Genomic DNA, 12798 nt, shown 5'->3' with positions numbered 1-12798 from the left:
ATTTTCAGTGTCTATAAAAATAATTCACCCACCATAGAAGTTTTCATGTTTTGTCTTATAGGACTGATTTAAAGTCGATTTAATGTGACTTTTTTGACTTTAATCAACAGGAAAAGACCCTGTAATAAAGAATAAAAACTTAGGAGGTTGAATATTTTTGTAGGCACTGGAGATAGAGTTTACCCTTTTCCCTTCTTACACATCTTGTTAAGCAATTTTGTGTTAACTGGGCTCAAATCTCCCCTAGCACAAAATGTTTTCAAAAGTATTCTACTGTTTAAATGTAATTCTCTTTGAGTTTCTGCGTTACTTAATAAATTATGTCTCTATTCATACTCTACAGTGAGAGTGGAGGATGAGCTCTCTCAAGCCCTCTCACTAACAGTGATTACCTCATTACAAGTGCCCCCGCTGCTCCATTGACTGGATCCTGTAGCGTAACCTGTCAGAGTGCATGTCACAAGGTTAAGAGATTAACATTGGTTGATTGTTCCTGAACAGGCGCCCGGCTCCTCGTCGAAACCAGTGGTGACCTTGACCAGGCTGCGGTGGAAATGACTTCAATCTGTGACAGCAGCAGGACTACAGAAGGACTACATATCTTATTTTCAGTTCAGAGAAAAGCTCCAACAATATTGTTACAGGCCCACATAAGTTATCTGATACAGTCAGTAAAATATGCTGTACAGTATTAATCACTGAGGCATCAAACTTAAAACCCAAGTAAGCTATTTATCTACAGTTCTAAAATGTTATGGTATTTCCACAGATGGTTAGAACCAAGTTGCATCAGGGTGGGCTGTAATTAAGCACATAAATCCAATGTAGATATTTCCCATTTCCTAGTTTGTACCATAAAATTCCCCAGAAGATTGCCAATGATTAATTTTGCCAAAAGCTGCAATTTGAGATACTTTATGATTTAACTTTCAGGGATGAATTTCCAGATAATTAAACATGAGACTTTATTATTGTAGCATCTGTTTTGTGGTGGCAAAGAAAAAAAAAGCCTTTCATGTGGAGTGTTACCACTGAACACGATTTATGACAGAACATGTTAACAACAGCTCATGAAGCCGAGCAGTCTAAGTTCCATGATAGCGTGAGAAAAAAGATATTGGTAGTAATTTGAATGCACAATAGTTTGTCTACTGCGTTATGTATGTTTTTACCCCCAAAGTGCAATTGCATCCAAGTAATGGTGAGGAAATGAAAAACTAACTTGCCACCTGCACAAATTCACTGTTCTCTGCCTATTTAACCTCCAGACAGAGAAACTGATCAGGGAAATTGCTTGTTTTTGTCTTTTTATCACGGTAAATAATTTAGCTGTGGTTTTTTTTAAACAGCGTGAGACTAAAAAAAAAGTTACATTAAAAAAAACTTTCTTGTTTTACAGTACATTGTCAGGAGCTGAGGTTACTGATATTATTTTGCTTTGTTGTAGCTTCTGGTTTGATAAAGGATAGGCCCAGAGTAGTAGATGCCGGTGTAAAGTGTAATATCTGAAACTCAATAAAACAACATTCCAGCGGGAACAACTTTGATTTTCTAGCTTCCCCGACGACATTATTAACAAATATCAGTGCTCCAAATATTGTCTGTGTGTGTGTGTGTGTGTGTGTGTGTGTGTATGTGTATTTGTGTACAGTATATACAGTGTGTGTTTATGTGTGTGTGTGTGTGTGCATATTACAATACTCTAAATCTGAGTGTCAGGTGTTGTTGTAAGTTGAATTCACAAAAAGCACTTGACATCAGTTTTCCAAAAGTGCGAACTATCCCTTTAAATTCAGCTCACAAGGCACATGTCGGTTGAGAGTCTGGTGTCAAACTTTGAGATGTGAGAGCGTTCAGGTTCTGCTGTCTGTTGTTGCTTCTATGTGCGGGCCCGCTTGGTGTCATCAAAGAGACGCCGCAGGGTGTAAATCTGTGCGGCACCGACTGCAAGCATGACAAGCAGGTTGAGGCAGGACCAGAAGGACACCCGCCACAGGTTGTCCTCCAGGAGGTAGCGGTCCCTCGCCTCGAAGGCCCTTAGCACGGTCTGGACCTGACGGCTCCTCTCCAGGTGCTGGTACATGGAGTCCATGGTCGCCTGCAAGAAGAGGAAGAAGAGAACAGGGAGGAGATGACTTCAAGATGAATGACATCTGATAATTCAAGTGGTGTTTGGAGGGAGATCATAGCTGCAGCAGATGTGTTTCTCCTCTCACCCTGATGTACTCCAGTTTGTACTCCACCAGGCTCTCTGTCACAGCCACATCCGCCCATTCATCTCGGCCTCTACCTGCGCTGCTCTGACTACTAATGATCACCTCAAAGAACACCATCTTCTCTGATAGTTTGCTGAAGCTGTTGTCGAAACACAGCCGGTAGTCTCCATCTTCTGTGGAATCCACCCTGCAGGAAATAGACAGGTATGAAATTTTGGGAACAGGTGACATTTGCACAATATCAGGGTTGAAACTACTCACTATCTGCCCTTTTAGAAAGGAGGATCTGAAATCAAGTCCCTTTCACCAGTTTTCATGTATTTCATGGGGGCGAAACTCTTAACTGCTACCGTAACGCTCACCTCCACTTCGTGTTTAATTGGTTTCAGTGCAAATAAAGAGTATGACAGGGGAGTGAATGTCACATCAAAAGGAGGCAGTTTGTTGGAAAGCATTTAGGTAACCCACGTGTGGATGCCGTAAGAACTCCTGAAGTCGGACACCAGTCTGTATCCGCTCGGTGAGATGAGGGTGAAGCCGACATCAAGGCCTGACCCAGCTATCACCTGTAAGAGAGAGCAGCACGGGGCGTGGGGGTGGGGGGTCAGTAAAGAAGAATGTTCATGTTACCCAGAATTCACTCACACATCTTCCCTTATCTTCACATTTCCATTCCAGGCATGCAGCTCGCAGTTCAAGCTTTAATCAGACTATCTGGACAATGGCTGTGTGAAATTCAAATTAAAGCCCTGATAGTGCACTGAGCAGCAACCTAGCTCACATGATACATCACAGTGATAATAATAGAACAATTTGAGTAATTTGGAAATTCTGTATTTCGCCGCCTACCACTGCCCCCACCTAGCCCTCTATTTATGTGGTTTTGTTGTTTGGTCTTTTTTTGGCTACAATATTGACAAAGAAACGTTCGACCTCAAGAGCATCGTGTGTCAGCCGCTCCGGTGGCGATCCTTCTCTTACCCCGTGCTCAGAAACCACAGGGATGTGTCACTGCAGGGTCACAGCCAGGTCTGTGACTTCTCACTAACACAGTCCTGTGGCTGGCAGTGGGTAAAGTGGCAGCATGATGACTGTGGTGTGATGGCGGGTAGGTGAGGCAATGCAAAGGTCATGACCATAAAATGAGTGAAGGCCAGCAACACATTCTTAGTGACTTGAGGACAGGTGTGCTTTTGAATTTGAAACTGTGTCTTTGGCAAAAAATATTTGTATTTTGTATATGACTTTTTAAAAAAATCATTTTTCTGGCCATTATATATTTAGGTTGTATTTACAATATCATCTTATAAGTACAACTTGTGTGTTTGTGCTTGTTCCTAATGGGTGTTAAAATGTATTTTTGCAGTATGGCTGGAAAACAGATGACTATATCTGAGTTTTTCTATGCCTTTGCCTTAACTCAGGTGTCCTCAACAAAGAGCAGTAATGGATGTCCTTATCTCTGCATGCAAGACCAAAGTCCATAGCCTGTTCACTTGTTTTTCAGTCAGACACGAGACACAAACTTTAATAAAGCTATTCAAAACTTTTAACACAACATTAGACTGTCACTGTACAAGATAGACAAGACAGGAACATATAGGAAAAATTATATCTACCTGGTATTCAACTTCCATGCTGTCGTTCCTCGTGGTGGTTTGGAAAAAACACTCAGTGCTGGCAGCAGGTAACAGAAATGTAAATTCCATGTCTTGATTTGGCCCCGAACCCAAAGTCAAGTCTACAGTCAGAATGAAACATGCCAGCAAACGCAGCTGTGCACACACATTCACCATCCTGAGGTCGTAGAGCATAGTCCATTTATTCCACATTCACCAGCTTTGAGCGACTCTGTCCTCTGTCATGTGTCTGGAGTTGCTTTCTCTCGTGCTCTGACGGGTGGAGAAGAGCCTGATGGTAACTGGTTCCCTGATCGGAGCTGAATGAGTGGTGCCACTGTCTGTGTCGACCAATAGAGCTGCAGCCACATGCAAAACTGAGAAGCAGAGGTACCAAGGTGCAAAATGCTTTGTTTACACCTGGAGTACAAAGACCTGCACAGTTATTGTAAAGGTATGACTTTTTTTTTTTTATTTCATCACTTAAAAAAAAACTTTTCACACCGATTTATACTTGTTCTTTTTCTGAACAAGTATAAAAAATGTTCTTTTTTTTACTATCTTAATCTCCTTTAACTAACACTTGTCATGTCCTGCTATATCCTATAGATGGAGCTCTGGGTAAAAACAGACAAAAAGTAGAGCATAGCCTTGATCTGGGTATCTGATCAACGTGAGAAACTCCATATCACTTAGTTATAAGGAGACTATAGAGTAAAGTGTAATTAGTGCATGATTCATGATGATTTCATACATGAATTAATACAGGATGTTTCATGTTACTCACTTTGTACTTACCAAGAAATGATCAAGTTTACACACTTAGATGCTTAATAGATAATGAATTAATTAGTGTTACTCACAGTTACTTCAAACATTCATTAGATAGATATAAGCATCTAATTCAGTCATAAGCAAGTAGCAATGATACCATTAGGTTTTTATACTGTTTTTCACTACTGTAGATGAGGCTCGTGTAAGTCCCAGTAAACATGATCTGAACATCTGATCCAAGTCAGTCATTTCAAATCAATACTTTGTATCTCAAACACAAATAGGTGTCAATCTAATAAACATGGCGTGCTGTTTAAAAAAAGGTTCTTTTGAGGCAACAACAGGAGTTTCATTTAACCATAAATGAAACACGTGGTTGTTTATTGTGTGTGGATAACCAAACTATTTCATTTCCAGTGGAGCAGCCTCATTTAACACAAAATATGCATTTGCCCATATGAGTCATTTTTTGCTGTAACTCAAAACTTGTAAAGAGAAAAAAGAAATCTGCCCTCGAACACAGCATTGAAACAACTAATTTTATACATTTTATTTTTTTAAAGAGAAATCACACTGAAAAACAACATATACGAATGAAACATAAGTCAACATAGTCAACACTCTAAATGTTTACAGGCCAGGGGTTGGAGGTTTTTTTTTTTTTTATTCTTTTCTGTGAGAAAAAGTTACTATTATATCATGCCAATAATGTGATTACTTAACATTACTAGAAATGATTTCTATATGCAGCAACATGCATATACTTTCATGTGACTACCTAGTTTGATAAAAGCTTTGTTCTGCTTTTATAGGCTGATCACATGTGGGACTGTAATGACCCTTCCTGTTACTGGATTCCAGCTAATTTTGGGGCATATACCACAAATGAAATGATTAATGGAATAATTCATGATGATTTTTATGCATCAACTATGCATTACATGTTTAGTAACACTTTTTAAATTCCTTACTGCACAAGAGTGTTTTAAAAGTATTTGATATACACATACAGATTAGATACAGATAATGCAGCGACTAGCACGAAGACCATAGGAAAATACTATAATATAAATAAACACTAACTGCTAATAACACATTTACTTCTAATGTTATACTCATATTTTTGGGTGTTTGATGGTCTGGTACAGCAACTAAAATGAGTCAAATGACAGTGTTAATCCCTTTATATTAGTTTCCAGTAACAATATACTACGTTATCATATTTGTGGGATTATCTCATCACAATTCAGTGTTCTGCTGGGAAACCTAGGGTCCTGTTGGCTGCACCCTCCTTGTATCTGGCTTGTTCCTACAGATGTCTGGTCTGTAACCAGTGTTTAGACGGGTGGTACGTGTCAAATAACATCCAGATGAATTCCAGGATCCAAGGTTTCTCAGCAGAACACTACGCTGTAACAAGATGATAAATGTTATTTATGTCATCTGTCAGTGCTTTTAATGCTGTGGCTGATCAGTGTGTGAACAGAGAGTTTAAGTCCACCACCTCACCTCTCTCTCTCCGTATACATATATATATATATATATATATATATATATATATGTATATACGTGTGTGGGTTTTTTATGTGTTTCATGACTCACAGCTCTGCACTATCCCCTGCAACAAAACATAAAGGTTAACATTTTTGATAACACAACAATAGGCGGGTGAGATTTTAATCTTAAAATCTTGGCCTACTTTTGGTTTTATAGTAGTTGTGATCAGACTATAACACAAGACACAGTGTGTAAGCAAGAGAGGAAGTGTGAATGGAGATATTTCAACATTGCTATTACAGTGAAGTGGGAGGGTGTAAAGGGGAGGTTAAATGCATTTTGCTTTGTCTCCTACTCAGTGGTAGTTGCCTTCTACCATGTGGCTTCGTAACAGGTCGTTTGGCAGGCTCTGCAGCTGTGTTAGAAAGAGCATCTGCCACAGTGTCATTTTCATGTTTGCAGTTGCTGAGTGCAGACAGGTGCACCTCTGACAACCTCCAAAGGTGTCTTGGTGATACATCTCAAGATTTCCCCCTCTGAGTCTGTTCTTTATCTGACTACTCAAACGCCATCTCCACTTGAACCAACCGCAAGAGAGCCCACCCATTTTGCTACTTCTTCACACCTCTCTGTCTCTCGAGTCTCAAGTCTCTGTTTGTCTCTGCGGACCCTCTGAAGCAACATCCTCTGACAACTTCTGGAGGATATTCCCACGCAACGTTTTTCACCTAGAGGAAGAGAACTGTTGGTATGGCCAAGGATGAGTACCCCTCTGTGTTTGTGGTGGACAGCCACACCACCCGGCCTCCTATACCACCCAGGCTGAACCAGGGGCGACGGCGTGCTGGGGCAGCACAGACCCTGCTGTTCCTGTTGGTTGGCGTGGCTTTGTGCGGCATGGTCATAGAAGCCTGCTTCATCTTCCGTCTCTACCAAACGGAGTCTGTAAGTATCAGACTCATCCCTGCATCTGCACCTACCTACAGTGTTTTTTTGTTTTTTTTTCAGTTTCATCCTGTGATATCTCATCAAATGAATGTCACAGGTTAATCTTTTTTGTATCATTACATTTTCCTTTGAATGTCATTATCTTCATAAGAGCTGATTCAACTTTAACACTCTACTCTCACTTTCAGTTTTCTTTTCTTTTTCTTACTTTTAATTATTTTCTCTTACTTTTGTCCATCACACTCAATCCAAAACTCTTTAACTATTGATTGTCTTGAGTCTTAAGTATTTATGCTTCATTTTTTTCATGCACAAATGTAATTATGTGACAATAAGTCAGTATATATTGATACTATTGAGGTAAAAATTTGGGAAAAAAACAAAAGAACCTAAAATTAATGTAAAATTTTGTCAAACTATTGTGAAAGTGGCACACTTTATGTGATTAGACAGTTTCTGAAAAAATTGTTAAATTTCAATGATGTGAATTTAAATATACAATACAAGGCAGAAATGCACGGACAGTTGCCATTATCACATAACTTTTTCATTGGTGCATTTCACTCCCTGTAGGAACCTGTATGCTCAGTGTCATGATGGAGTTATGGTGTGACTTACAGAAAATAATGTCATCTGCATATCGTGAGACAAAAACAGGTTCACGCCTGAAAACTTGTCCAGGGTTTTTTGGGACAAAGGCTTGATAGAAAACAAAGGCTGCGCAAAAGGACCCTTGTGACCGAAACAAAGCTGACATTTACTCTGATCATATGAATGATTGTTTTTCTTCCAAAACTGCTGACGGTGAAATTATTTCACTATTATGGGGAAGAAAGTGGAGTAGAGATAGAGAAGTACATTAAAGTCCGTCCCATTTATGGAGAACTCTACTGACGTCCCCGGATGGCAGGGGCATGCAGACTTGATGTTCCATGATGGTGGATGGTCGCCTCTTTCATGGTATTTCTGTGACTCATTTTCCCGTCCTTGTCTGATGCTCTCTCTGAGGGCAGCAGTCATGGGGGTGGGGGAGAAGAGGACAAAGCGTGCTTGGTCTTAAACTATATGGCAAACAGGGTATGGTGAAGAAAAGGAAGTGGTCTATTTCCTGTGACATGATTGTGATCTACCTTTTTGCTCATTACCAGAAACACAGACCTGTCCTACTTTGTTGTGCAGAAAGATAAAACCACAGAAAAACAAAAAGTGGACCTTAAATGCAATTTAAATTTTGTGTCCACAACTTTTCGATTGCATCTGCATGTGCACGCTTGCAAATACACATCTGCATGCAACTGAGAGGTAAATATTTTTCGTTTGCATTGCAGGCATCCTCAGCATCATCGTCTAAGTTCACCGGAGGTATGTCTCAGAACTTTTTACTCAAATGATAATTATCGTTGTTTACTTGATGCACATTAGTGACAGTGTGTCTGGTTCTCACACAGGTGAAGATGCTACGTCTCCCACCATGTGGCCCAGTTACAATATTCTTCCTTCCAAACCAGTTGCACATCTGACAGGTGAAGCCGACATTGTTGTCATATCCATTACCATAGTTTTCAGTACAGAGTCGTATTCATGTCTGTTTTAAAATTATCAGACTTCACATTGTTGCTGTTGTCTTTTTTTCCCCAGACGGACAAGATGCACATCATGGATCAGAGATCATGGCTTGGAGTATGATTGCAGACCCTCTCCTCTATGAAATGCAGTACAAAGGCAACAGTCTTATCATTCAGAAGGAGGGTTATTACTATGTCTATTCAAAGGTTTACTTCTCAGACAATGGTGTATTTCACCATACTATCAATAGAAATACTGAAAAGTATAGTGGGAAAAGTATTACCCTCCTGCAGTCCAGGAGCTACTCCCCAGTTTCAAAGTCAAAGATAGCACGATCTAACAGTTACCTGGGTGGAGTTTTTCACCTTGACAAAAATGATGCTCTTTGCGTGAAAGTCAGCAACACCTCAAAAATTGAAAAACACAAAGCTTTTGAGAACATCTTTGGTGCATATATGATATAACATCACACATCACCATCACTGTGGTTCTAAAAGTTTGTTGTAAATAAAATTGTTAAAGAAATGTTATAGAATCCTCTCGAGGGTTGATGATTCTCTTTGTAATGTAAAAGAAGGTCCATGTCAGGGAAGCGAGGCAGGTGTGAAAACCTCACTGGGCCTCGGAGTGTAATGTAGGTCAGGACTGTACTGGGGGCTTTGTTACTGGGTGTGAAAGCAATTTTACTAAATCTGACAGTCCCTTTTAAGTCAGGGACTTTTTATATGCATACTTGTATACTTTACTTCTAACCTTTGAATGTTACAAAATATCTCATCATAGATGGATGGAAAAATTATTTTGATACATCATTCGGTCTTTCTGATTTTCATAAAAGCGGATGCGTCATGCTAAAATCACAAACTGTAACCTTACACATTTCTTTTCATTCTTGCTGTAAAACATGCTGCATAATATTTATTTATTCCCAAGGCGGTAGAATGAATGACAAAACAAATCCTTTTTTATTTATGTACAATAATGGATGCAAAATAATGAAATAAATAGATTATGATTGAAAAGTTTGCTGGTTTTCTTAAGCCTTCTCTGAGGCCTGATACGAAAATGCAGTGAACTCACTTCCTGCTGTGTCAGGTGAGGCCGTGCCGGAGCCTTTGCTAAGTGGTCTCAGTAGCAGCAAATGTGTCACCCTCTCAGTCCAACCACACGTAACAGACAGTATAGAGGTTTTTTTTTTTTTTTTTTTTACTGCTGCAGTGACACATAACAGTTTAGTGTCAGCCTGTCAGTCGCCTTTAAACAGAATTTCTTCTTGCTTTAATTTGTATTGGTTTAGCAGAACACTAATGTAACCAGGGACATTAAAAGACTGGTGTAACTATTATGACAAAGGTACATTACATGTCTTCCACATAGTCATAGTCAGATCAGCATATTTATTTACTGTACTGCAATAGGCAATCGTTTTCACTTCATCACCATAGTGACAAGCACGCTGACATGTCATCGCTCTCTTTGAGGCTTTTTTTTTCTTTTTCTTTCTGTCATTCGTATCTCTCATGCAGTCACTGTTACGCTTTCCCTTCAGCTGTGTCTGTTCGAAGAAGCCGCTCTCGAAAACGCCCACAGAGTTGTATATTTGTAAACTGAGGAGGAAGTGGCAGTGGGGGCCGGTGGGGTGGGGGAGGTGGGGTGTCAGCAGCAGATTGCCTGACTCACTTTCCAACCCCAGGCCCGGAGAGTAATGACTGGTGAAAATGCACTTTCTCCCTCTCTCTTTCTGTGTGTGTGTGTGTGAGATTGTGTATGTGTGTGTGTGTGTACAAGTGGGTGTGTAGCCTAACTGAACCTCAAATTCATTTTCCCTTTTTGTCCAAATCGATGAAACGTTTTGAGCTGAGATCGTAATTACGGTCCAGGGTTTTGGCAACATCCAGTCAAAATGCATATGTCAACATATTATCTGTCAAATCATGGGTGGCTTTGACTCAAATTTTTCTACACAAACTCCATGCATTTTCATACATGCTTCTCATACATGTGGGTGAGTCATTATCTTCCAGCGCTGGCTGACCTGTGAAGTGTGAGAGACGGTAGTATCAAAGGAGGGGGAGCTGTATCAGCTGTGTGGTTGGGGTTCATGCAGTTGGTTTTTCTCTCAGAATTAAACTTTGGTCTAGACATGACTTTTACAGAGAATCTGTGTGGGACGAGAGTACTACATAACTGGCTATGATCTCAAAAATTATTCTCACTTCCATGTGTGAAACAAATATTTTCCATTGATAAAGCATTGCTGTCAGATATCAATCTGCTGAGACACTGTAAGTTTTTACACACTACTTTGGAAATAGACCGCTAGCTGTTTGTCACTTAGAAGCCATTTTTTTTAATACAATGGAGCCATACGTGATGCCTGAAGCAACATTTTTAAGCTCAGCTCTTTCAAACTGAAAGAGGTGGTCACAGTACATAGCTAAATGCTGTCCCCTTGTGTTGGTCTATAGATCAAGTAGAGCGCAAAGGAATGCTGATGTTTGAATTATCTGGAAACAGTGTGATCAGGGGCTTCATTTTTTATTTCAAGTGTCTTAAACAAAAGACATTCAAACTTTTGCTTATGTTTGATAGTAGTGTAATTTTTAATCAAGGTATAAAGTTCAGTGGTTATATATTTATGGTGTAACTCTGTCCTACAATAATCATCTCACACACCTCAAAATGTGGCAGATTTTTTTTAATCATAATGTTTGACAGTGTTACCAGAAGTTACTGAAAGATGATAACAGTTCTTGAAAGAACATGTTATTCAATGACTGTACTTTGAAAACATGCCTGATGGCGCACGCAATGCTGTCCCAGTGACGTTGAAGTGTAAATGATGGAAAGAGGAGATGAGGGTTTTCACATCAGCTGCCGCGTATCTCATACACTTCATGTGGATACAAAACTCTTGCGCATCTGCCTTGACATCAGGCAGTGGAAAGCAAGGGTAGGAACAAAACCAACTCATGCAGATGCCTCTAATAAACGAGACAGAGTGGGTGGCAGCCGGGTATGTCTGTTATCTGTATTTGAATTCAACATCTTGGACCTCTCCTTGGTGTAATCGAAAGCTGTGGTGGCAGCAGCTAATACAGCGAGTGGTGAGAGATATGGGACTCCATAGCTGAGGTTTGGAAAAGAGTTTTCAGATGAAACCTCAGTAACTTGGAAAATGTGTGTCTTGGCAGTGATGACTAATGTCATGTTCCAATGACCTTTTTTCTACTGTATCTCTGTTGTTGTTATGTAGGTCACAACAAAATGCTGTTTGATGTTTGTGTAAAGCACAGAATTTTATGTTGCCTTGTCACAGTCTAGAGGGGATATTCTTCGAAAGCATCTAACAGGGAGGGTCCCGCTGTATCTAACTATTAGTGACTCAATATCTGTGGGGTCCCGCTGTTAACTTATGACCTTTCACTTTCACTTATATCCAGGGTCTTGAAAATGACTCACAGTTGAAAGCAGTAATTCATCACTGTAGTTTTATTCACTCTGTCGGGCTCCATACTGGGGCTTTAACAACATAACAAACAGTTTGAAGGAAATATAGGTTCTGAATATAACATTGTTATAGTTGACGTAATCGGATGTAAAAACACTTTTCCTGAACAAATGCAATGCTTTTTTGAATGCGTAATCAAACTAATGTACACACATTATCAAAGGTACAAACAACAGCTGAAAATTGCCGACGAAACCAAATATTTCTTTCAACATCCCTTAACACTTGAAACTTTCCACATAAACCACCATGACTCGTGATTTCACTTGTTGTAATGTGTGATACAAGTACTGAGGGAGAATCAGAGGTTAGTTCTGTCAAGTCATTTCCCTTTTCATTTTAAATTTAGATTATGAGAATAGAATGCAAATGTATTGTGTACTTTGGAATTGTGCAACTGTCTAATGTTGGTTCTTATCTATACCTTATCAAAAGATAAATAATTTCCATTTCTTTTAAAAAGCAGATTTAGAAAAGAAATGATTGGCTGAATTAATTTCCCGATACCATACCTAAACAAATAAATCACAATTTAGATTTTTTTCTCTTATACACGTACCAACCATGTTGTCCAATTTGTACAATTCAAGCCACATTTCATTGCAATAATTAATAAAGAAATCACTGTGTATACTTTCCAGTGATTTACTTGCAATATATGTATGCT

The 12798-nt window shown here is 39.4% G+C and overlaps 2 protein-coding genes across 3 annotated transcripts; one reads left to right on the top strand and one right to left on the bottom strand.

Annotated features, from left to right (window-relative positions):
- Positions 1-583: 583 nt before the first annotated feature.
- tmed1a (transmembrane p24 trafficking protein 1a) lies at positions 584-4048 on the bottom strand. Its single transcript, XM_018704600.2, has 4 exons — positions 3836-4048; positions 2685-2782; positions 2217-2403; positions 584-2098 (listed from the first exon to the last, which is right to left on the bottom strand). Exons 1-4 carry the CDS (start codon positions 4046-4048, stop codon positions 1880-1882), a joined length of 717 nt encoding a protein of 238 aa, XP_018560116.1. The 3' UTR covers positions 584-1879.
- Positions 4049-4139: 91 nt separating this feature from the next.
- On the top strand, positions 4140-9642 carry tnfsf14 (TNF superfamily member 14). 2 transcript variants are annotated; one of them, XM_018704598.2, is made up of 5 exons: positions 4140-4289; positions 6569-7051; positions 8383-8416; positions 8503-8577; positions 8693-9642. In XM_018704598.2, the coding sequence occupies exons 2-5, from the start codon at positions 6857-6859 to the stop codon at positions 9082-9084; spliced, it is 696 nt and encodes a 231-aa protein (XP_018560114.1). In that variant the 5' UTR covers positions 4140-4289; positions 6569-6856; the 3' UTR covers positions 9085-9642. The 2 variants fall into 2 exon arrangements, with proteins under 2 accessions (XP_018560114.1, XP_018560115.1); XM_018704599.2 differs by having other exon boundaries at positions 4151-4289; positions 6785-7051.
- The last annotated feature ends 3156 nt before the right edge of the window (positions 9643-12798 follow it).

The sequence above is a fragment of the Lates calcarifer genome, linkage group LG11 (genome assembly GCF_001640805.2).
Source record: "Lates calcarifer isolate ASB-BC8 linkage group LG11, TLL_Latcal_v3, whole genome shotgun sequence".
NCBI lineage: Eukaryota > Metazoa > Chordata > Actinopteri > Centropomidae > Lates > Lates calcarifer.
Note: the sequence above shows the minus strand (reverse complement) of the source record. Positions and strands in the feature narration are given on the sequence as shown.

What these genes read in the sequence shown, in the direction of transcription:
- tmed1a (XM_018704600.2), bottom strand. Translation starts at nt 4,048, where the DNA reads ATGTGGAATAAATGGACTATGCTCTACGACCTCAGGATGGTGAATGTG. An exon ending in GCATGGAAGTTGAATACCAG is followed by an intron (nt 2,783 to 3,835) that starts GTAGATATAATT and finishes TCTCTCTTACAG; the next exon opens with GTGATAGCTGGGTCAGGCCT. An exon ending in ACAAACTGGAGTACATCAGG is followed by an intron (nt 2,099 to 2,216) that starts GTGAGAGGAGAA and finishes CTCTTCTTGCAG; the next exon opens with GCGACCATGGACTCCATGTA.
- tnfsf14 (XM_018704598.2), top strand. Translation starts at nt 6,857, where the DNA reads ATGGCCAAGGATGAGTACCCCTCTGTGTTTGTGGTGGACAGCCACACC. An exon ending in ATCGTCTAAGTTCACCGGAG is followed by an intron (nt 8,417 to 8,502) that starts GTATGTCTCAGA and finishes GTTCTCACACAG; the next exon opens with GTGAAGATGCTACGTCTCCC. An exon ending in ACCAGTTGCACATCTGACAG is followed by an intron (nt 8,578 to 8,692) that starts GTGAAGCCGACA and finishes TTTTTTCCCCAG; the next exon opens with ACGGACAAGATGCACATCAT.